The sequence below is a fragment of the Amblyomma americanum genome, chromosome 10, assembly GCF_052857255.1.
Source record: "Amblyomma americanum isolate KBUSLIRL-KWMA chromosome 10, ASM5285725v1, whole genome shotgun sequence".
In the NCBI taxonomy this organism is placed as follows: domain Eukaryota; kingdom Metazoa; phylum Arthropoda; class Arachnida; order Ixodida; family Ixodidae; genus Amblyomma; species Amblyomma americanum.
Genome location: NC_135506.1, coordinates 127,473,105 through 127,496,034, shown reverse-complemented (window position 1 = coordinate 127,496,034; position 22,930 = coordinate 127,473,105). Strand labels below are relative to the sequence as shown.

The 22,930-nt window shown below is 46.4% G+C and overlaps 1 protein-coding gene across 1 annotated transcript in view; it reads right to left on the bottom strand.

Annotated features, from left to right (window-relative positions):
• The window catches only part of LOC144108698 (multidrug resistance-associated protein 1-like), a 256,880-nt gene that overhangs the window by 168,984 nt on the left and 64,966 nt on the right, over window positions 1-22,930 (bottom strand). Inside the window, exon 7 of the mRNA XM_077641869.1 lies at window positions 10,240-10,377. Coding sequence (XP_077497995.1) covers window positions 10,240-10,377 — 138 coding nt within the window. The remainder of the gene's footprint in view (window positions 1-10,239; window positions 10,378-22,930) is intronic.

Sequence of the window (22,930 nt, the reverse complement as noted above, 5' to 3'; positions counted from 1 at the left end):
TGCTCTCTTGACAGAGCGGTTAGATCGCTTAGAACAGCTGCTATCTCAGCAGGTAGAATGTCAGGTTGAAGCGCGCGCTCAACAGCGCCCATTCGCTGGAAACCGGAGACCGCCACAAAGCTACAGGCGCGGTATGCGAGATTGTGAAGAAATCGTATGCTTCGCTTGCCAGGGTCGCGGACACATCGCCAGGTTCTGCCAAAACGTGCGCCGTGGGGAGCCACAAAGAGAAGCAGGCGAGACACGCCCTAAGCAAGCCTACAGCGGGGCTCCAGATACCGAGTCAAAAAACTAGTTAGTCCTCCCCAGCCTGAGGAGCGTGGGGAGGGAGCAGTAGATGATGAGGTGGTGGTAGTTTGTGTGGCCGACGAGGCATGCCCTGTTGTGCGTTGCAAGTTAAATGGTTGTTGTATGGAATTGTTGATAGATACGGGGTCAAAGGTGACATTGCTTAAGGAGAGCAGTTTTAACACGCTTCGAAGGAAAGGGGACCGCGAGGTGTTGGAAGCGTCTGGTGGTATGGCAACCAAATTTGTAGGCATAACGGGGGATCCTCTTGGCATAAGTGGACTCTACCGGTTACACTTCTCTCTCGGCGGAATTGCATTGGAGCACCCCTGCTACGTATGCCCGGACACGGTGTCTCTGCCAAACGGAGTGTCAGGTATATTAGGGCAGGATTTTTTGAGAAAAGGGAAGGTAGTAGTCTCATTCTCTGAGGAAGAGGTTAATGCGGGCGGCTCAAAAGTTCCGTTTTTGAACAGGAGAGGGGCTGAGATTCGCATTACCGATATTGACACCCGTCAAACAGTGGGATCATTGGAGAAGGTATATTCGCGGGTTGCCGTCCGGCTGGTCGAGGAGGCGGTCGTCCTTCCTTGGTCGGAGCACATTTTGTACGCGTTTGTGCCTTCAGATGTAGAGAGCGGCGCCGTGGGAGTGCTTGAGCCGGTCGACTCTCTCAGCAATGGCCTGAAGGCAGCCGCGTGCCTCGTGACAGTTAATGACGCCCACAGAGTGCCCCTACGGGTGGTTAACTGTAGCCAGCAGCCACTGAGCCTTCCCAAGAACAAAACATTGGCTTTCTTCTCCTCTGCGATAGAGCAACGTGAGCCCACCGATACGGTACTCGCAACTGTAGAGCATGCTAGTCCTTCGGCTGCTCCAAAGGTGTCGTTCGATCTTTCTCACGTAAAATCCAGGGAGAGGGAGGCTCTGGCTGGTTTGCTGGACGACTACTCGGAGGTATTCGCCGCGTCCAACCTGGATTTGGGCTGCTGTGGCGTTATAAAGCACAGGATAGAAACCGGCACTTCATCGCCCGTATACCAGCGTGCGTACAGGATTCCTTACTCCCAACGTGAGGAGATGGAGCGGCAGGTGCAGGACCTGATTGATCGCGGCATTGTCGAACACTCAAAGTCACCCTGGGGAGCACCAGCACTATTGGTGGAAAAGCCAGATGGCTCGTATCGATTGGTAGTGGACTACCGCAAACTAAATGCCGTAACTCGCATCGATCCATACCCCATCCCCAATATACAGGAGACGCTTTCTCAGCTGGGCTCTGCCAGGTACTTCACGGTAGTGGACATGGCGGCGGGATTCTGGCAGATAGCAATGGATCCGGCAGATGCCGAGAAAACGGCATTCAACACGCCCTCAGGGCACTATGAATGGAAAAGAATGCCGATGGGTCTGGCCAACAGCCCTGCTGTCTGGCAGAGAACCGCTGATGTTATCCTGGCAGGTCTTCTGGGGAGGCTGTGCTTCGTGTATATGGATGACATTATCATATACAGTGACAGTTTTGAGAACCATTTGCGCGATATTGAGCAGGTTTTGGTGCGACTAAGAGGAGCGGGTCTCAAGCTGAAGCCCTCTAAGTGCCAATTCCTCAAAAACGAGGTGAAGTACCTCGGGCACGTTGTTTCAGCTGACGGCGTGCGACCGGACCCTGAGAAACTAAGGTGTGTCTCGGATTTTCCATCCCCGACTAGCGTCCGCCAGGTCCGGCAGTTTCTCGGCCTGATCGGTTACTACCGAAGGCACATAGAGGAGTTCGCCAAGCTCGCTATGCCGCTCACCGCCTTAACAGCCAAAAATGTCGCCTTTCGCTGGGACGAAAACGCGGAGAATTCTTTTGGGGCCCTGAAAAGGAAGCTAATGAGTGCACCGCTGTTGCGCCACCCGGATTTTAATTTGCCCTTCGTTATGGCCACAGATGCGTCAAAGTTCGCAGTTGGTGCCGTGCTATCTCAGGTTATCGAGGGCAAAGAACATCCCGTTGCTTTTGCTAGCCGACAGCTGAGCCCCACAGAGCAAAAGTACGGAGCTACGGAAAGGGAGTGCCTCGCCGTTGTCTGGGCAGTAAAGCACTTCAGATGCTACCTTTACGGCCGCAAATTCAAGCTAGTCACAGACTGCCATCCTCTGAAATGGGTGATGAGTGTCAGGAACCCTAGCTCGCGACTCGCTAGATGGAATCTACACCTGCAGGAATACTGCTTTGAAGTTTAGCACAAGTCAGGAAAGACACATCTGAATGCTGATGCACTCAGCCGCACAGCTGCCGTGGCAGCTATAGATGAGTTTGTCCCCGTAGTCGACCCCGCCGAATTACGCACAGAGCAGTGCAAAGATCCTGACCTGAAGCGAATAATCGAAAGCTTAGAGGGCGCACCGTCTCACCCCGAACAGCTAGGTTATTTCATTGGCAAAGACGGCACCCTGTGTCGGCGCACGAGGCCAACCAGGAAAGGGAGACCAGAGAAAACCGCTTGGGAGAGAGTCGTCATACCTCGGTCGTGGACAGAAAGGGTTCTTCGCGCGTTTCACGATGCGCCATGCGCCGGTCATTTTGGCGTAGCGAAGACACGCAGGCGTGTGGAGCGTTTGTACTTTTGGAGTGGCATGCGACAGGATGTTAGAGACTACTGTGCGAAGTGTCATTCCTGTCTCGAAAGAAAAACACCCAAGGGACGAAGACCAGCTCCAATTCAGCCGTTCCCTGAGGTTTCGGCTCCCTTCGAGCGGACAGGTATGGACATAATGGGCCCCTTGCCCACGACCACTTCCGGAAACAAGTACATTTTAGTATTTGTCGATCACCTTTCAAAATACGCGGAAGCGGTAGCACTCCCAGATCAGAAGGCAGACACGGTTGCAAGAGCATTTGTCGAACAGATCGTGCTCCGACATGGACCCCCGAGGCAACTCTTGACAGATCGGGGAACGAACTTCGTGTCGCAGCTAATGAGGAGAGTTTGCGAGCTGCTTAAGATCGCTAAGAAGCAGACAACACCGTACCATCCGGCTTGCAATGGCGCGGTGGAGCGACTGAACCAAACCGTGGCCGGGTTCCTGTCGCATTTTGTTTCGCGCGACCAGCGGGACTGGGACTTGTGGCTCCCGTATGCAATGTTTGCCTACAATTCCGCAGCACACGAGAGCACGGGCGAATCGCCATTCTTTCTTCTCTACGGCCGAGACCCGGACCAGCCTAGTCAAGTGCCAGAGGGCCCCCGTCGTGTCCCATACGCTTCACTGGACGACTATAAGGTGGAGCTAGAATCGCGGTTGCAAGTGGCGAGGGACATCGCAAAAGAGGCCTTAAAAAAAGCGGCGAAGCGCAGGAAGGAGGTGCACGATCGAAGTGCTAGAGACGCGCCGTTTAATGTGGGGGACAGCGTGTACATTGAAAACTGCCAAAGGCAGATTGGGCTAGCTCGTAAGTTCCAGACGAAGTGGAGAGGACCGTGCGAGGTTGTCGAGAAGCTTTCTCCGGTAAACTTCAGAGTCCGAGACGTGAACCGGCGCTTGATAAGGATACACGCAAATCGCCTCAAGTCGGCACCGGTTTAGTATTCACGAAATGAGGAAAGGGAGAGCGCGGATTTTGATGGGGACAGAAGTGAAGCGGAGCGCGCAGATAGTTCGCAAGAAACGCCCTCTCCTGCATTTGTTCGGCAGGCGCCCGAGGTGACGGCCGGAATGCCACCGGATTTACTTCATGCATTGCTAGAAGAAGAAGCGCGCGAGGTTGCCGCGCAGATAACGCCAGGAGAGGCTCCTGCCACGAGCCCTCGCGAGTCCCAAAGCAGACAAAAGGGCACATACTTACTTAGTATGACTCATGAAGGCCGATATCCGCTGCGAAATCGGAAAGCTAAGTCGGACTAATGGCGTAAACAGAGCGGAGTTGTGAACTGGTTAGAATTGTGTAATGCCGCAGCTCATAACATTGCTATGTGCTTATGTGTTAAGTTATCGGAGTTGGTAGTTAAACCTTTCTGTCATTAAGTAACACCTTCACAGGAGAGCATGCGGAGCGCATGCAGAACCTGCCCTACTTCCTTTCGTTATCTATATTTTTGTCTGTGCCGTGATCGTGCTAGAAGTGGGAGCTCCTTTGTAACTGTGGTAAATTTATTTCGTCCAGATTGGACTAGAAAGGAGAGGCTTGGGTGCTGAGTTTCATGTTTATCTGTAAAAGAAGATCAGTGCTGCCCCTGGAGACGCCAGTATTGACAGCGGAGGCATATGGTGTTGTGCAGTGGTGTTGAGTGCAGCGAAAAGTGTTTTGTCGGACGCACTGTGCGAGGCGATTCAGAAAGACAAGGGGAGCTGCGTGGACTCAAATGTTCGGAGAACATTCTTCTGGAGGGTGAGCGAGTGTGACATTCCGTGTGTGCTACGAGGATCCACGTTCGACGGCGCGGCGTAGACGGAGACCCGTGACAGCGGCATCATCAATTACCCAGCCATGCTCTTTGAGTGACGACCAGAGCAACCGGACCCGCCGCCGCCCCGGGGAAACAGGCTTTATCCTCCCCAATTTCCGGGCACATTCCTGGACAAGGGAGCTGTCAGCGGGCCAGAGCGCGCCGTACCACAGCCGACGCTATGCGCTACCGCGAAGACAACATTCTTTCCCTCCTTCCCCTTTCGACGTGGGCTATCGCCGGGAAGGCACCCACAGCATCCCGCCGTGCCTCGTGAACAAAAGCGCATTCCCAGAAGGGCCGTGACGGACACCTGTCATGGCGGACAGGCAGTACTCGCCAAGAATGTGGAAAGACAGGCGCTAGTGAATTAGCTCCGAAGAGAGAGCCTGTGTATACTCTCACTTGAGAGAGAGGGTGGCGTTTTTGTTGTTTATTTAGTTTGTATTGTTAACAGACTCTGGGTTCGAGGCTAAGCCCAACCCAAGGGGTGGTCCCCATCTCGCATGTTATTTTGGATTGGAAAAATGATGCTTTGGGCGGGCCACTGGAAATGACCGCCCTTAGTCCTTTGTTAATCAAGTGCTTAAAAGCGCATGTAAACGGATGCAGTCCAGTCCAGTCTGAGCTGGGGCTCCATGCTTAGCATGTAATGTGATGCTACTTAGGCACTAACCTGCCCGGTCGATGAGTAAAGTAGTGCAAAGTTTGTTCTTTTGTAAATTCAGTTCTGCTTTTTCCAGTTTAACTCTCTGTATATGTATGTTGTAAAATTATGCTCTGCTGTCATCATCTACAAGCTCGCCTCCTGTTCATCTTCCAAGCCGAACGACACTAGAGGACGTGTTTGTGAACCATCCTCGAAGAAACGGACGACTATTGAAATTCTACTGCAAGCACGCTCAGGACGACATCGTTCGCCAAGAGGGCCTTCAGCGCCGAAGCCCGTCGGCGTGCAGCTTCTGCCAGCAACCGCTCGAGCCCAACTCCGGAGCCACTCCAGCGCCCCCATGAAGTCGTCGGCACGTAAGCTCGGACGCCCCAGCCTCTGATGTATAATCTTAATCATGTGTAATTATTGAATATACCTGTTTGTTTAAACTGAGCCATACGGTGTCTCTTTGCCTCTCCGTCCCGTGTGGACCTGCGCATTATGGGGGTCATCACACCGTCTTGTACGCCTGACGGATGAGGGAGTTGACTTTGTTCTCCTCTACTCGGGAGAGGAAGAGATAGGGCAGGGAGTATACTACCCGGCTAAGGACGAAAGCCTGGATCAGGCGGCGGAGGTCGTGTTCCCGCATGCCTCAGTGTTTGTTAGCGATTCGTCTGATGAGGCGAACGGTTTGTTGAACGGTAGCAGTGAGCTTGGTGATTGTGGAAGTGTTCTTGCCATTGTTCTGGAGAACCATCTCCAGGATGCGAACTTTGTCTACCTCTGGTGTGCGGGTGGCATCAATGGTGACATCGATGCCAGGTGGGGGAGTTTTGTCTAGTCTTCCCCGAGGGGGGCGAAGGACCAGAAGTTCCGATTTTGTAGGAGAGCATGCAAGGCCGACCTGATGGGCATAGGAGGTCACCACATCTGCCCCCGCTTGTAGTGTCTCTTCAATGGTGCCGACATTACCCGTGGAGGTCCACAGGGTGATGTCGTCGGCATATAAAGAGTGCGAGAGGGCGGGAATGGCTGAAAGAGCCTTTGCCATGGGGATGAGAGATATTAAATTGAAGCGGCGAGAGTACCGATCCCTGAGGGGTGCCTCGGCTACCGAGGGTGAAAACAGGGGAGGAGAGTGAGCCAAAAGTGATTTCAGCTGTGCGGTGGCGGAGGAAGGCTGAGATGTACTGACGGGTACGAGTGCCGACGTGTAGGGACGACAGGGCGTCCAAGTTGGCCGAATGATGTACATTGTCGAATGCCTGTTTTAGATCCAGGGCCAGGACCGCGCGCGTGCGCCTCGTGTTTCGGGGGCGGAGGACGTCTTCTGGGCGCTGAAGCATCATATCTTGGGTGGAGAAGTGGGGACGGAAATCAACCATCGTTGGGGGGAAGAGGAGGTTGTCGTCCATGTGTTCCTGGAGGCGACCAAGGACGTCGTGCTCAAAGAGCTTGCCGATGCAAGACGTAAGGGAAACGGGACGGAGATTCCTAATCTCAAGAGGCTTTCCTGGTTTGGGGATGAAAGTTATGCGGGCATGAGTCCACTGCGAAGGGAGGGTTCCATATTGCATGCGCGCGTGAGCTGACACAGCAGTGGCACATTCACTGTGTAGCGAACGGCGTGTAACGATCCTGAAGACTCTAAAACAATTGATTTATATCACACACGCACGCTCATTCACGAGCCCCACAGCTGAGCGGGCGCCACGAGATTTACACGGTGGTTTCAGGGCACGTGTTGTTGCATCGAACAGTGCTGGAAAAAAAAATATGTTGAAGCATTCGCTTGCGGCTCGTTGCTCCCGCTTTATTGCGAGAATTTGTTGCTGATGGAGCTGCGAACCACGTAAGCTAAGGCGCCTCCACATCACTGAGTTTTGTTGTTTGCTTTCTTGCATCCGTTGCCTAATGGCGGAGTTCAAATGTCAAAGGAGGGTACAGAGGACCGCAACCCAGATTGAGAGAATTATCATGGCTTTAGGCTCCTCTTAACATCCTCATGCTTTTATGGAAAAGCTCCCTTAAGGAATACAGTTGTGTTAAAATCATAATGGATAAACTGAAGGCGCGGGAGTTGCATAAATTTTTACTACTTTAGCGATGATTTCGTCCCTGTGTCCTGGTGAAGTTTGAAGCATGCGCTTGGCAAGGGAAACATGACAAGGCTTTATTATCGTTCTAGCAGTACCGACTAGGCGTGTTTTCTTAAGTCACATCTTCAGCCTCCACTGAGCGGGATGCTCGCGTTCTCGTCCTTCACAGGTAATGGATGGCTGTGGTAAGCCTTTTTTGCAACTGAGTTTTTGCAGTAGCAGTTGCAGACCTTTTACGGGATGTGATTCGCCCCATACAAGCACTTGCTTTAATAATAGTTTTTTTTTGTGGGGGGGGGGGGGGGATTGAAATGGCGCAGTATCTGTCTCATATATCGTTGGACACCTGAACCGCGCCGTAAGGGAACGGATAAAGGAGGGAGTGAAAGAAGAGAGGTACAAATAGGTCCGTAGTGGAGGGCTCCGCAATAATTTCGACCACCTGGGGATCTTTGGCGTGCACTGACATCGCACAGCACACGGGTGCCTTAGCGTTTTGCCTCCATACAAACGCAGCCGCCGCGGTCGGGTTCGAACACGGGAACTCCGGATCAGTAGCCGAGCGCCCTAACCACTGAGCCACCGCGGCGGGTGCACTTGGTTTAAAAATTGCTTTAAAAACACTCGATTTAAAAGCTAATGTGCTTTCCCAGTCAACCTACTCGTGCTTCAGTGTGGATATACCCGGTACGAGAATCATTAGACTTCCGGTCGTGAGCTTACGGTGGCGGTCTTTCGTAGAGCTGAATACGCTAAGAAAGAAGGAACTGTCTATTCGAAGAAGTGCGTTGTACACATATTAAAGGAGGGTATGTTAGAAAGGCGTACTGTTATTTTCTGCTTTGCTCTCCAGGATAGGCAGGGAGCGTCAGATATATTTTTTGTGGGGCATATTTGGTTAAGGAACTCTTGGTCTTCGTGAAGAGAGTTGAGTGGCCATGTCACGCAAAGGACCCACTTTGAAAAAGGAGGTGCTGTTCAAGTGTACGGAAAGTTCTATTTTTGTCAACCCGAATTGCATTGTCCACGTAGAGCATCCTTGTGTCGTAACAAGTGTCGTTACTTTATGCAAATAACTGTCAGCACTTTTGAGGAGCAACAAATTTATATTTTTAAAGCACTTGCTTCGAAATTGAAAGTTGTTGAAATTGAAATTGAAAAATTGAAATTTGTTGCTCTTCAAATGTGCTGACAACTATTTGCATAAAAAAACGACACTTGTTACAATATAAGGATGCTCTGCGTGGACAATGCAATTCGGGTTGACGTACTCTTGACGAGCACCTCCTATTTCAAAGTGGGTTCTGACATGGCCACTCAACTCTCTTTACGAAGAGCAAGAGGCCTTTAACGAAATATGCCCCACAAAAAAAAAAATATCTGACGCTCTCCCTATCCTGGAAAGCAAAGCAGAAAATAGCAGTACGCCTTTCTAACATACCTTCTTTTAATATGTGTAAAACGCACTTCCTCGAATAGACAGTTCCTTCTTTCATAGCGTATTCAGCTCTAGGAAAGACCGCCACCGTAACCTCGCGACCGGAAGTTTAATGATTCTCGTATCGCGTATATCCACACTGCAGCACGCGTGGCTTGACTGGGTAAGCACATTAGCTGGCGCAACCACGGTTAACCGCGATAACCAAAGGCTAAACACGTTTACACATTACCAACGTGACCGAGGGATCGCCTTACACTTTCAGTATAACTTACTGTTCAACTTCGCCGTTTGTTCACTCATGACTGCCACAAATCAGAGAACAATTCAGTACTTGCTATAGCCACCGCTGATGGCGGTTACCCTAGAAAACAGATTCACTCGTCATTGCATTAGAAGAAGCCCGTCCGTAGTTTGAGCCGCCAGTGGGTAGGAAAAGCGATGGCATATGTTTTGTTCTTTCCTTTAGAGACTACTACTCAGTCCCTTATGAACGGGCAATAAGAGTCAACACAAACGTCCCAGACTAGCAATCACTGAACAACTGCTGTCAAGAAAAGTTGTTTCATTTAAACCGAATTCTTCTGATAGTGCTGGTTGTGAGTCTTTTTTGCGAATAGGATTAAAATGATCACAGAATACCAGCATTGAATTTTCATTCCTGGATACCACGTAAATGTCAGAGCACTGATTCGGACTTTCTAAGAATTTCAGCCGACCCAGACATAAGCGGCACTCAGCCAATCCCACTATTTTTTTATCGGATTTTTTCCATGCTCTCGTTTTAGTAGTGTGGCTAGCAACTTGCTGAACAGCAAGAGATCCTTGTTTGAAGGGCATCTTGGGTGCATGTGAAAGCGTTCGTTTCAGCATTCAGCGGCCGTTTACAGAAATTATGAACGCGTAGCAGACTGGTCAACAGTGATATGAAAACAGTTTCTGAACAATTTGACTGGCATTTTTTTTTTGTGGTAAGTAGCACTAAATTTGCCATTAGCGGCATCTCTGCAGCTCTCTCAAGTATTGTAGCCTCAATGCCACAGCAAAAACGCTTTCTTTCAGACTGTCCTGCTCGATATCAGCTGAAATAGCCACAGCTATTGATATTTACTTGGCCCTCTGTCAAGAAAACGATTCATTACGACATATGGCAGGTGTACAAGTGACCTTGTGCAACTTGCTAGAGTACGTGAACTGTGAGGCAGATACGAGCACCGGTGAGTTAGAGAGACCGTCGGAGTGCCGCGGAGGCACCGGCATGGAACATGCTACAAGTCGCCGGTTCCTTGCGCTACGGCAAGGCGCGCTCTAGAGCCATGGTGCCAGGCCGTGGAGCCGCTCACCCGCGTGTGAGGCAGGCGGTCCAGGTACGTCACCAAGTCCTTGCACTTCATGCCCGCCTGAGCAGCGGGTAGTGCGAAATCCGTGTCCTTGTTGCCCCGCATCAACTCGCGGAAAAGCCTGCGTTCATGGTAGCGGACAGGAATGAAGCGATGAGTACATTCAGTTTGAGTCAAGGAAATCTCTTGATTCTACTTGGGTGCCTTATGAATAGAATAAACATTTATTACTCAACTGACCTCAGTGACAAACTTCGTCTACCACGTAACGAGGGGCTTCAGTCAAGTCCACGTTTTACGGCGAAGCTGTATACCTCTGCCGTCCAAGAAAACTGTCCGTGTCATCGACCTCGTCAGCAAAAAACGGCAGGCTATAACTGAATACTACTCCGAGTAGACAAGTACCCAACAGCATAGAATTGATATATATATGTAAAAGAAGTAAAACGAGAAAAACAGAACACAAAAAGAAACAATTACGTAAGAAAATTATGCAAAAATATAAAGAAAAATTAAAAAGCTACAAAATAAAAATAAAGAAATAAAAACAATGTTAAATGTAAATCTTTTTACAAAAAAGGCATGCAGCTCAGTACTCGTTTTTCGTTAAGAAAAGCACAAAACAAGCATCAAAACCACATGATGATGATAAGGCGCCTGTGAACAAGGAGAACACCGTTTGTGCAATGCAACAAAACCAAACACCATTGATGATTCATGCACTGATTTTACCTTAGCAAAGATTATCTCTACAGTTAGAACTGAAATAATCAGTGTGTATCATACTGTATCACAAATCAGTCATGACTGTCGTTGTGAAGGGTAATATAAGTACATTTCATTGTTCTATGGTTTCGCTCTCAGTACAGCCACGCGTGTGAAGTTTCAAGTGACGTCGTAATGGGTAATTGGGTGTCGTTATATAGCTTCGCTGTCCAACCACATTTAGAGCGTGGATTGGAGCCATAATTTTTTGCACGTCATTTTAGTTTTGAGACAACTGTAGAATATTAAAAGATGCCGTTACAAATGTATTGATAGGAATGGTCTACCGATTAGTATGTTCAATAAAATCTTGCTTTCAGAGTTCGTCCTACGCTCGCAACGACTAGCTGAGGCCACCCCTCCCCCCAAAAAGAAATAAATGTGACGCATTTATGACAATTATTAGGTGGACACTATAGGCATCCCGAGAAGGTGTTTGAGGATATGTTGATCATTATGATACAATAAGAAAAAAATCCATTCATAAATGCTTGCCATTGAAAAAATGCGCTTGTGCGGATATCTAGGAATGTTCAAACTCTAACAAATTGGCGGCCTGCCCGTAGCCAAGCAACATTGGCGATAACGTCTGCGAACAAATATGAATACATTCTGAGACATAGTGTTCTTTGTAATAAGAATTGGTTTCCTGACTTTGAAATCACTGACGATACGCGGACGGTGCAATTTACAAGATGCCGGGGAAAAGAGGACGTTGTTAAAACATCTCCGAAGATAAATTTTCCCGCTCGCGTCTTGCAGGCTTCGAATGAAGAGCGCGAAGCTCCAGAGCGGGACGAGACGGCCTCGGCTGACTTGTGCTCATAGCTCCATCGGGCTGCGAGAATTCAAGTGCGTAGCACGATTACTTAGGACTAGAGCGCCGAGGTACAAAAGACAAGACAAGAAAAAGACGCAAAACGCAAGCGTTTGTGTTTTGCGTTTTTGTTTGTATCGCCTGTGTTACCACTGCGCTGTAGTCTTAAGTATGCACAACCAACTAGCCAGCCAGAACGTGTTACTGCGTAGCATGGAGTGGTCGCAGTGAAGCCCTGCCAGGTTGGAAATGTTCATAATGTGCTCTACAGGACCAAGTTTTGAAACATGGTGCCCAGTATGCAAGGGTGATTCAGATAGGCCGACAAGGAGGCAGTGGTAGCGAGGCCAGCAGCTAATTTCCTGCAAAGTCAGCTGCGAGAGCTTGCGAGCGCAGCGCGGCTTTAATTAGCAGTAATGAGGATTATACTTAAACCTAATATATATATATATATATATATATATATATATATATATATATATATATATATATATATATATATATAATATATATAATATATAAATATATATATATATATATATATAATATATACTATTTATATATATATAATATATATATATATATATATATATATATATATATATATATATATATATATATATATATATATATATATATAAATATATATATATATATATATATATATATATATATATATGTATATATATATATAGTATTATATATATATATAATATATATATATATATATATTAGCAGACAAGGTAAAGTAAATGAGGGGCCCGTTTGATAAACTTATGAAGGGAGCCGACAGTCACCGAAACCTAGGTGCATAAGGAACGTTATTTTTTTCTTTTAACGTGTTGTGCTTATCAGTGGATAATATTACATACATTAATAATCGCTTAAAGAAGATTACTTATAAAGCAGCAGAAAAAACAACCATGCCGCCGGTAGGATCCGAGCCCACGACCCTCCCGAATATTGCGTCCGGTGCTCTACCAACAGAGCTACGGCGACGGCTGTCGAATCTGCTGCTCTCGTGGGTATTTATGTCTTGCGTGTAAGCGAACCTTGAGAGTGTTCACCAGCGCCACCCTCGTCCATAGCGGTGGACGTAGCCTTATAAGTAATTTTAATAAGTGCTTTATAAGTAATTTTCTTTAAACTAATTGATTGGCACTACAAATAAAAAACAAAAACAAAACAAACAAAAACAAATCAGAAACATTCTCCTATGCACCTTGGTTTCGGTGACTGTTGGCTTCATTAACACACACACGCGCACACGCAGCACGCGCGCACACACACACACGCACCACGCACGCACGCACACACACACACACACACACGCACGCGCGCGCGCACACACACACACGCACACGCACGCACGCGCGCACACCACACACACACACACACGCTCGCGCGCGCGCCACACACACACACGCACGCGCGCGCGCACACACACACACACACGCACGCGCGCGCGCGCACACACACACACACACGTCGCGCGCAACGCACACACGCGCACATACACGCACGCGCACGCGCACACACGCAACACACACGCGCACGCCGCACTGCGCACGCGCACACACCACGCGCACGCCGCACTGGCGCACGCGCACACACACACACACACGCACACGCACACGCGCACGCACGCACGCGCGCACACACACACACACACACACACACACACACACACACACACACACACACACACACACACACACACACACCACACACACACGCACGCACCACGCACACACACACACGCACACACAAGCACACACACACACACACACACACACACACACACACAACAGTGAGAAGGCCACAACTGGTTCTATTATCTAGGTTTATTCACCAACGGTTTCAGACGGTGGACCGTCCTGCATCAGGGTTCTAAGTTGAATATATATATATATAATATATATATATATATATATATATATATCTATATATATATATTATATATATATTATATATATATATAATCTATATATAGGGGTGGATTGGGTTGCTCAACGGGCCAGTGAAAACTTGAACAGTGAAAAGGTAACAACTGGTATGATTATCTTGGTTTATTTACCAAGGTTTCAGACAGCGGACCGTCCTTCATCAAGGTTTTAAGCTGAAGTGAGGCGTCTGTTCGGAGGGTTTATCCCATCACGAGGTCATGGCGACATAGTGGGCAAGATTTTAAAGGCTGAGTCGTTTCGTCTAGCTCGCCTTTACAGGGAATATCTCCACCTTTTGGTTCACAAATGTCAAGCCCTTTCACAGCAGGAAGACGTTACGAGAGCGCCAGCGGCTTGTCAGCCAGACTACGGACTTCATTGGCAGGGACAACTGGACTAACTCAGAGGACAGCTTGACATTAAGTCACGTTCACCTCGGTGCGTCATCCATACGCCACAAGGACTGGATCTTCCTGAACATGTGAAATCTGTTCTGTCGTTGGGACCTAAGTTTGCTCTGGAGCCAAAATCGTCTTCAGCGGAGCGGCTCACGTTCGTTCATCAGATTTCTCGTATCATCCCCGAGCATGAGGCAGACCGATGTGTTCCTGCAGGCGTCGACACCTTACGGCGATGTAAGTTACAGCCTTCAAGACTTACCGTAAATCGAGCTAGGTCTTAACTAGAACATCATTCATTGTGCCTCCTTCCTGCAGACAAAGAAGGAGGTTTTGCTGTATTTCCTTCTGGGCTCTTTCATAAGAAAGCATGTGAAGCTGTGTCCTCCGCCTTTAATTGCTATCCAAATGTAAAAATTTCAAAGATTAAAGCCGAAGCGAAGAAAATGTGTACTAGGTTGAACCTTGGGGCGGTTCTTAAAGGAATTACTGATTGTAAAAAAGACTTCCTTCAGGTTTTCTTCAATGCAAAGACCCATAAAACTAATCTTCCTATTAGAGTTATTGTATCAGAGAATGGTACATGGCAAAAATCTGTTGCCCTTTTGTTACAAGAAAATCTGAAAATGTTAGCCATTCAAGATCCATTCCTTGTCCGAAATTCTGAGCACGTTTTAGATTTTTTCAAGTCACATGAGGAACAACGCCTTTCTGTTTTTTCGGTTGACATAAAGGATCTTTATTATTCCATTCCGCATGAAGCTTTGTTATCGTGTGTTGAAGATTGTATTCATCAGTACGGACCTATTGCCTTTCAAAATGCTTCTGGCATCTCGGTAAATGGTTTTCTAGAACTTTTAAAATTTTATCTTAAGTCTACATTCATAGTGCGGGACGAAAAACCACATCTTCAAAAAGAAGGCATTTGCATAGGTTCTTGCATAGCACCCATCCTTAGCGACTTGTTTTTAGCTCAGTTGGACAGGTCGTTTGCGGATATAGTAAAAGATACCAATGTCATCAAGATTTTTAGATATGTGGATGATTTTCTTTTTGTACTTGACAGAAATGACGGTTCCTTCAAGGATGATGTTCGTAATGTCCTCACTTCGGTCCGTAACCATTTCCGCCCTCTAGAACTAACGTTTGAACTACCTGAAAAGTGGGTAATCAAATTCCTTGACATCAACATTATACTACATCATGATCGGACTAGCTGGTTGTTTAAACCTCGAGGTGAAAAACCTTTATTACCTTTTCATTCAGCACACTCGAAACTCGTAAAACGTTCCATTGTTCACCTTTGTTTTGTTAATTCTCTAGTGAAGTCCTGTCCGCACCTCACGCATGAAAGTTTTTCACAGCAGTAAAAGCGGTTGGAAAACGCCGGTTACCCTTCCCATGTTCTGGTTTCAGTAGCGGAAGGCGTTTTGAAGAACTTCTGCCGGAAAAAAACGCAAGACAGTCAAGAGGCTACGCTTAGGAAAGAGAAAGTAGCAGTTATTCCTTACTTTCATCGGCTTTCCCATAATCTTAAAAAAATAGCGCAGCGTTCGGGAGCCAGGGTGGTTTTTTCAGCCCCTAAAAAGTTAAGTTATTTGTGCACAAAAAATTTGACAAAGTCCAAAGAGACGGTTGGCTGTACTGAGAAACATAAAAACAAATGTGTTGACCACATTAAAAATGTTGTGTATCAGATACCCCTTTCCTGTGGCAAACAGTATGTAGGGCAAACAGGCAGATGCCTGAATGACAGGCTTCGGGAACATGGGCGTGATGTAAGTGATATGCGTGGAAAAGGTTTGTCAGCCCACTGCCGTGTGTGTCATTGCGTACCACTCCTAAAAAAATGAGTGGTCTTGAAAATGCACATAAACCGCTTAACTAGATAGATAATTGAAGCGGAAGGGATTTCTTTGTTGGATGATGATTGTGTAAGTAGTCCTTCAGTTGCTCTGTTGCCAAAGGAAATCCTATATTTGTCTGATATGCGGTGCTAGCGGTGGCATGTTGGTAGTGCATAATAAGTCAGTATAAAAACCACCCGTCTTTCACGAAATAAATCTTATGTTGGAAGTTAGCGCTTTATGGTGTTGTCTTTCTGTGTCCCTGTGTTTTTTTGCGCTACCAATTCTACCCTTGAAAATGCCCAAGTTTCTACCCTTCTGAAGCTGCATGAGTATATATATATATATATATATATATATATATATATATATATATATATATATATATATATATATATATATATATATATATATATATATATATATATATATATATATATATATATATATATATATATATATATATGGCAAATGACATGAGGGGCTCGTTTGACAAACATATTAAGGATGCCAGCAGTCACCGAAATCAAGGTGCATAGGGGAATGTTTTCTATTTTTTATTAATTTCTAATGCCAATCAATTGGTTTAAAGAAAATTACTTATAAACCAGCAGAAGAAACAACCATGCCGCCGTTGGGATCCGATTCCACGACCTCCGAATATCGCGTCCAGTGCTCTTACCAACTGAGCTACGGCGACGGCTGTCCAATCTGCTGCTTTCGTGGGTATTTATGTTTTGCGTGTAAGCGAACCTTGAGAGTGTCCACCAGCGCCACCCTCGCCCATAGCGGTGGACGTAGCACGTCCTGTAATACCGCAAGTGTGACGTAGAACGTCATCTAACGGTGAAAGCCGAAACTGGGCGAGAGCCCTCTTATGCTACCTATGGCGTCAAGACTGCCAGAACCTGGACCCCCGTTAAGCTATTAGCAGACAAGGCAAATGACATGAGGGGCTCGTTGGCCAAACATATTAAGCAAGGAAACATGAAACCAAGGTGCATAGGGGAATGTTTTCTATTTTTTTTAAATTTCTAGTGCCAATCAATTGGGTTAAAGAAAATTATAAACCAGCAGAAAAAACAACCATGCCGCCGGTGGGATCCGAAACCACGACCTCCGAATATCGCGTCCGGTGCTCTTACCAACTGAGCTACGGCGACGGCTGTCGAATCTGCTGCTTTCATGGGTATTTATGTTTTGCTTGTAAGCGAACCTTGAGAGTGTTCACCAGCGCCACCCTCGTCCATATATATATATATATATATATATATATATATATATATATATATATATATATATATATATATATATATATATATATATATATATATATATATATATATATACTAGGTGTTTCCGGAAAGGTGATCACTCGTGTTACAAAAGAGGATTTTTGAAGTAAAAAGAATCTTTTTCAAGCATAATAATGCCAGCGTTGGTGGACGTCTAAGAACCGGCGAATTATCTTAACTAGCTAAGTGATTAGCTAAATTCTTACAGTTAGCTTTTTAACTAATACTAATAGGCACCTGATTGCAATTATAGATTTGTAGCCGGGCGTTATAATAGCCATAATAGTTTGTAGAATTTCGAGCACGCCATTATTCTCGCCGCTGTGGCACGAGAAAAGTTGGCTACATGTTCTAAAAAACACGCACTTTCGACAAGTACACAGGCAAAGCAAACCCTCCAGTGGTCGCAACTTGTAGAAATAGCCAAATTAATATCGAGTGGACACGGAGGCACTGCCGTGACAATGTCGCCTGACGTTCCGCTGTTCATGCAGGTTTTGTGCGCGTGCCGAAGTTTCTTTGCTAGAGACGCGCCAGAATCATACGACGCCGGACGCACCAAGCTTAGCTACGATGCGTGCCTACCGCGACATTTCAGTGTGGGCGGTGTTTCCAGTCAGTCTACAGAGGGCACCTGTACCCAGGATCAACGACACGTGGGTATCAACTTCAGCTCACCATCCGGGGGCACGATGACGTCTGAACGCTTGCCCAGAATGCATCGGCAGCTGCATGCTATAAAAGCGGGACTATCGCCTGCCAGCTTCAGCGGACACGGCGGCACCGCCATGACATGGTCGCCTGACGTTCCGCTGTTCATGCAGGTTACTGACCAAAAAAAGGCTTCCATAGCGATTTTCTTGGTCTTGTAGGGCTGTCGTGTCCACGAATTATCGTTGACTGTATATGCGACTCTTTTTCCGTTGCGGGCCTGTTGTTGAATCTCTCTGGCGATGTGGAGAAGAATCCGGGACCTATAACGGACGATGTGTGCAAGGAATTGCTCCAGAATCAGAGGGAAATTTTGTCTCAGCTTACTGCGGTTCACGAAAAGCAAGACTCGTTTGAAAGAAGAATCCTAGACATGCAGAACCAGCCTCTTCTTATTGAAACTAAGGTACAAGGCTTAGAAGAGACCCAGAACGGGCTCGCTACTCTTGAAATAATTGCAGCTGAACGCGTGGTTGATACTTATAGTCTTGTCAAACATGTCGAGGATTTGGATAATCGTTCACGACGAAATAACCTTATTATTAGAGGCATAGCAGAAGACTAAAATGAAAACGAAGAAACCCTTTTAAGCAAAGTAAGAGATGAAAGTTTTAGCTCTACTCTAAACGTGAATGTAACTTCTATTGAAAGAATTCACAGATTTGGCAAGAAACTTTCTTGTAAAACTCGACCAGTCATCCTGAGGGTGGCTGGCCGTAGGGATAAAATGAAAGTTATGCAGAATTGCACTAAGCTAAAGGATACGGCTTAGAGTATTAGTCAGGATTTTTCTGAAATAGTGCAGGGAATAAAGAAAAAACTATGGGAATTGGCAATTGAGGAAAAGAAGGCAGGAAAGAAGGAAAAGCTTATGTTTGATAAAATGAAGGTCAATAACACGCTGTACAGCTGGAATGAAGAACGTGAGGAAAGGTTCAAGCTGGGAAGCGATTCAAGGACAAGCAATAATTGACAAGTGCAGAGTCAATCAACATGTCTGCGTCAAAATTATCAACGTAAATGCGAGAAGCGTGTTAAACAAAGCGCGCTCGCTTGAAGCTTTAGTTATGGATCAGGAACCTGACATTGCCATAATTACGAAAACTTGGTTGAACAAAACTATACCCGATAGTGAAATCGCACCACTTGGTTATGCGCTGGTTAGGAGGGATCCAGATGGAAGAGGCGGAGGCGTGGCTCTTCTGGTCAAGAGTAACATCGTTTTTTCCACTTTAGAAGTACCAGGTGATATTGAGGCTGTATGGATTAAAACGAAATTGAATAATCGCACTCTATTCATTGGTGGCGTATACAGAGCTCCAAACTCTCCTGTAGAACATACCTTGCAATTAAGAGTATTCATGGAAACGTATATGAAAGAGCAAGACAGCATACTGTTACTAGGTGACATTAATCTCTCAGCTATTGACTGGGATTCGTACGTGGTCGGAGACACGGATGTTTTTTCTGCTGAGGTGTTATTGGATTTAGTATTTTCCGACAATTTAACTCAGCTTGTCAACGAACCTACTAGGGTATGTGCGACCAGGTCATCAGTACTTGATCTTATTTTAATCTCCAGTGCTTTGACAACGTATGTGAATGCATACCTTCTTGATGAAGGCTTATCCGATCATAAAATGGTTATGTTGTCCTTGCACATGTCCTCGTACTACATGCACCAGGAATCAAGCAACCAATATCTGGACTTTCAAGCTGCTGATGATGTTAGTGTTTTGGATTACCTGGAAAGGTCGTTTGATAGCTTCATGTCTATTTCATGCCTATTTATGAATCAAATGGTGCCACTGATGACCTGTGGGACATTTTCACAAGATTACAATGCATTGTATTCGGCAATTTATTCCTGTGAGCGTGAAAAAGTGCAAACAAAAGCAGCCACGGATTACACGGGAGATACTTCGTGTCAAACGGAGGATTAAAAGGAAACGGAAAGCTTATCCTCGAGACCAGAGTGCCCCAGAACAAGACTTTACTTCATAACATGAGGCTAAATCTAAATTGTCTCTTGATGGAATCCAAGGAGAAATTCTTTATTGTAACACTGAAAACTTTTCTTCGTTAATTACCTAGAAAATTTTGGAGGTATGTAAACCCCACGAAGAAGCAACATAAAGCTGAGGATGAACGAAGTACTCAAGTTCGTGCTGAAAATTTCAATTCCTTTTTTTTCCTCCATGTTCACCAACGATTATGGCATACTCGCATACTTTTATGACTACTCTGATCGCCCTCCAGTCTCTGACTTTCTGATCAACGAACAAGGATTCCTGAACCTTCTTCTGCGCATTAACACAAAGAAATCCACCGTCCCCGACAACATCCCGAATAAGTTTCTATATAGGTATGCTCAGTGGGTCGCTAAATAACTTGCTATTATTTTTCAATAATCGCTTACCCACGGAACATTTCCTACAGCTTGGAAACAAGCCAAAAAAATTACGGTTCACAAAAGTGGGAGCACATCAGACGTAGGTAACTACAGGCCCATTCCTCTTACGAGCACCTGCTCCAAACTGCTTGCGCACATAGTCTGCAATAATCTCTCAAATTATCTGAAAACTTACAACTTATTATTACAAGTGCAACATGGTTTTCGTAAGGTGTCTACAATAACTCAGCTTGTTCAGATATTTGAGGATCTTTCACAAACAATAAATATCCGAGGACAGATTGACATAATTTTCTTAGACTTTGCCAAAGCGTTTGATAAAATTTCACATCCGAAAATCTTGATAAAGATGAATGCAATATTTAGAAATTCCAATTTTACTAAATGGTTTACATCCTACCTTCAGTCTCGTGAGCAGCATGGGAGCTGCCACTGCGACAGCATGGCCAACACGATTCTTCTGTTGTCACCGAAGCATGCCCCATTTTGCGGTTTGCTTCTTCCTGGCCCTTTCGCTGCTCTTCGGACCATCGTTACCTAGATACGTCGTCATGACTGCTCTACCCGACTGCGCATGCGCCCTTGAGCGGCCCGCAGATAGCTTAAATCCACCTGGTTCCTTCGACCACACGTTTTCATTCCCTGATGGAAAGGTTATCAACGGCTTCCCTGATAACTTCCGGTCAACCATGTCAACGCCCATTCCCACCGACAGTATAAATTGGCTGCACTTCGTCTTCTGCATCAGTGAGCATGGGAGCTGCCACTGCGACAGCATGACGAACACGAATCTTCTGTTCTCACCGCAGGTGTTTGGTTTGGTATATAAGGGTTTAACGTCCCGATGCAACTCAAGCTATGGGAGACGCCGTAGTGAAGGGCTCCGGAAATTTCGACCACCTGGGGTTCTTTTACGTCCACTGACATCGCACAGTACACGCGCCTCTAAATTTCGCCTCCATCGAAATTCGACCGCCGCGGCCGGGATCGAGCCCGCGTCTTTCGGGCCGGCAGCCGAGCGCCATAACCACTCAGCCACCGCGGCGGCTTCACCGCAGGTGTGTAGACGCTCTTCTTTGTACGCTAAAAATTCCGACAATCGTTTTCTGGTCGTGCTCCCATGCACACATACGCACTGTTATTTAATGAGTGATTACTTCGATGTAGCGCAATTGTTGCTTTTTTTCTGGAAATATTAAGACCAATCCCGGCCCCAGCTTCGCTCAACGACTGACGACACGGATAATACTGACGCTATGTATCAGATGCTCAAAGACATCAATGAGCGTACTCTAAACTTTGGTAAAAGCCAAGAGGAAGTTTGGGCTGACAGTAAACAAATGAAGACAAGCCAGAAAAACATTGAAATTAAGTTCTTAGACATATTTCGCCGGCTACAATCCCTCGAGAATAAAATAAGCACCATAGACGTCTTTGAGCAAAGCCTTTCAACCATTCAAAGTTCCGCAGGAGATCTCATCTCCTAACAGGCTGTTCTACAGTCTCGCATAGACGATCTTGAATATAGATCGAGATGGAACAATCTAATTTTGCGTGGATTCCCTGACGAACGTGAAACATGGAATGCAACAGAGAAAAAGGTTGTTTCTGCCTTATCTCCGGTCGCGGACCCTGATTCACTGTCCCCATGCATAGAGCGTGCTCATCGTTTTGGCTCTTTCAGCCTCGAAGTGTCGCCCTATTATCGTTGAGTTCTGTTCCTTCAACATCGAGGAAAATATTCTGAACTACCGTGATATTCTTAAGGAAAACAATCTTTCCGTATCTGAGGATTTCTCGTACGCTACTCGCCTGGCGAGGAGCCGACTTGTCGAATTTGGCAAAGGGCTGCCTTACTCCCCGAAGTTCCAGCTTCGCTACAACAAGCTGTTTTTAAACAATTAATTCTACATCTACAACGACATAAATAAGAAAGTTTAATTATTAATTCCGTCACGAGCTGATTTACAGCCCAGTCCCGAACCACAAGCCGGCTCCTCGCGGGATGTTATTCAAGATCCTTCACTCACCGTCACTAACACGCCCTAGGAATGCGAGAGGGGAAGTAGGATATTGTCACCGCCCCGCAGCATATCTGTCTTAGAAGCTAATGTAAGAAGCAATATTAACAGGCGTGACTTTTTGCATTCCCTTACTGACACATGAAACGCCGACATCATCGCGCTCACCGAAACATGTTTTCATTATAACATTCACGACAGCGAAGTAATAAATGATTGATCGCACTTTTCCGTTTTCCGTTGCGACCGCACGCAACGCCAAGGCGGTGGTGTTCTGCTGGCTATTTGTAAAAATATTAGGTCATATCCGGTACACATTGATTACAACCTTGAAACCAAGTGGGCCTGCATTGAAATCCACCACCGTAAAATAATGCTTGGTCTATGTTATCGCCCCCCGAACTTCACATCAAACTTCTGCGAACAGTTGCACGATGCTATTAATAGTGCCTACTTCCGAC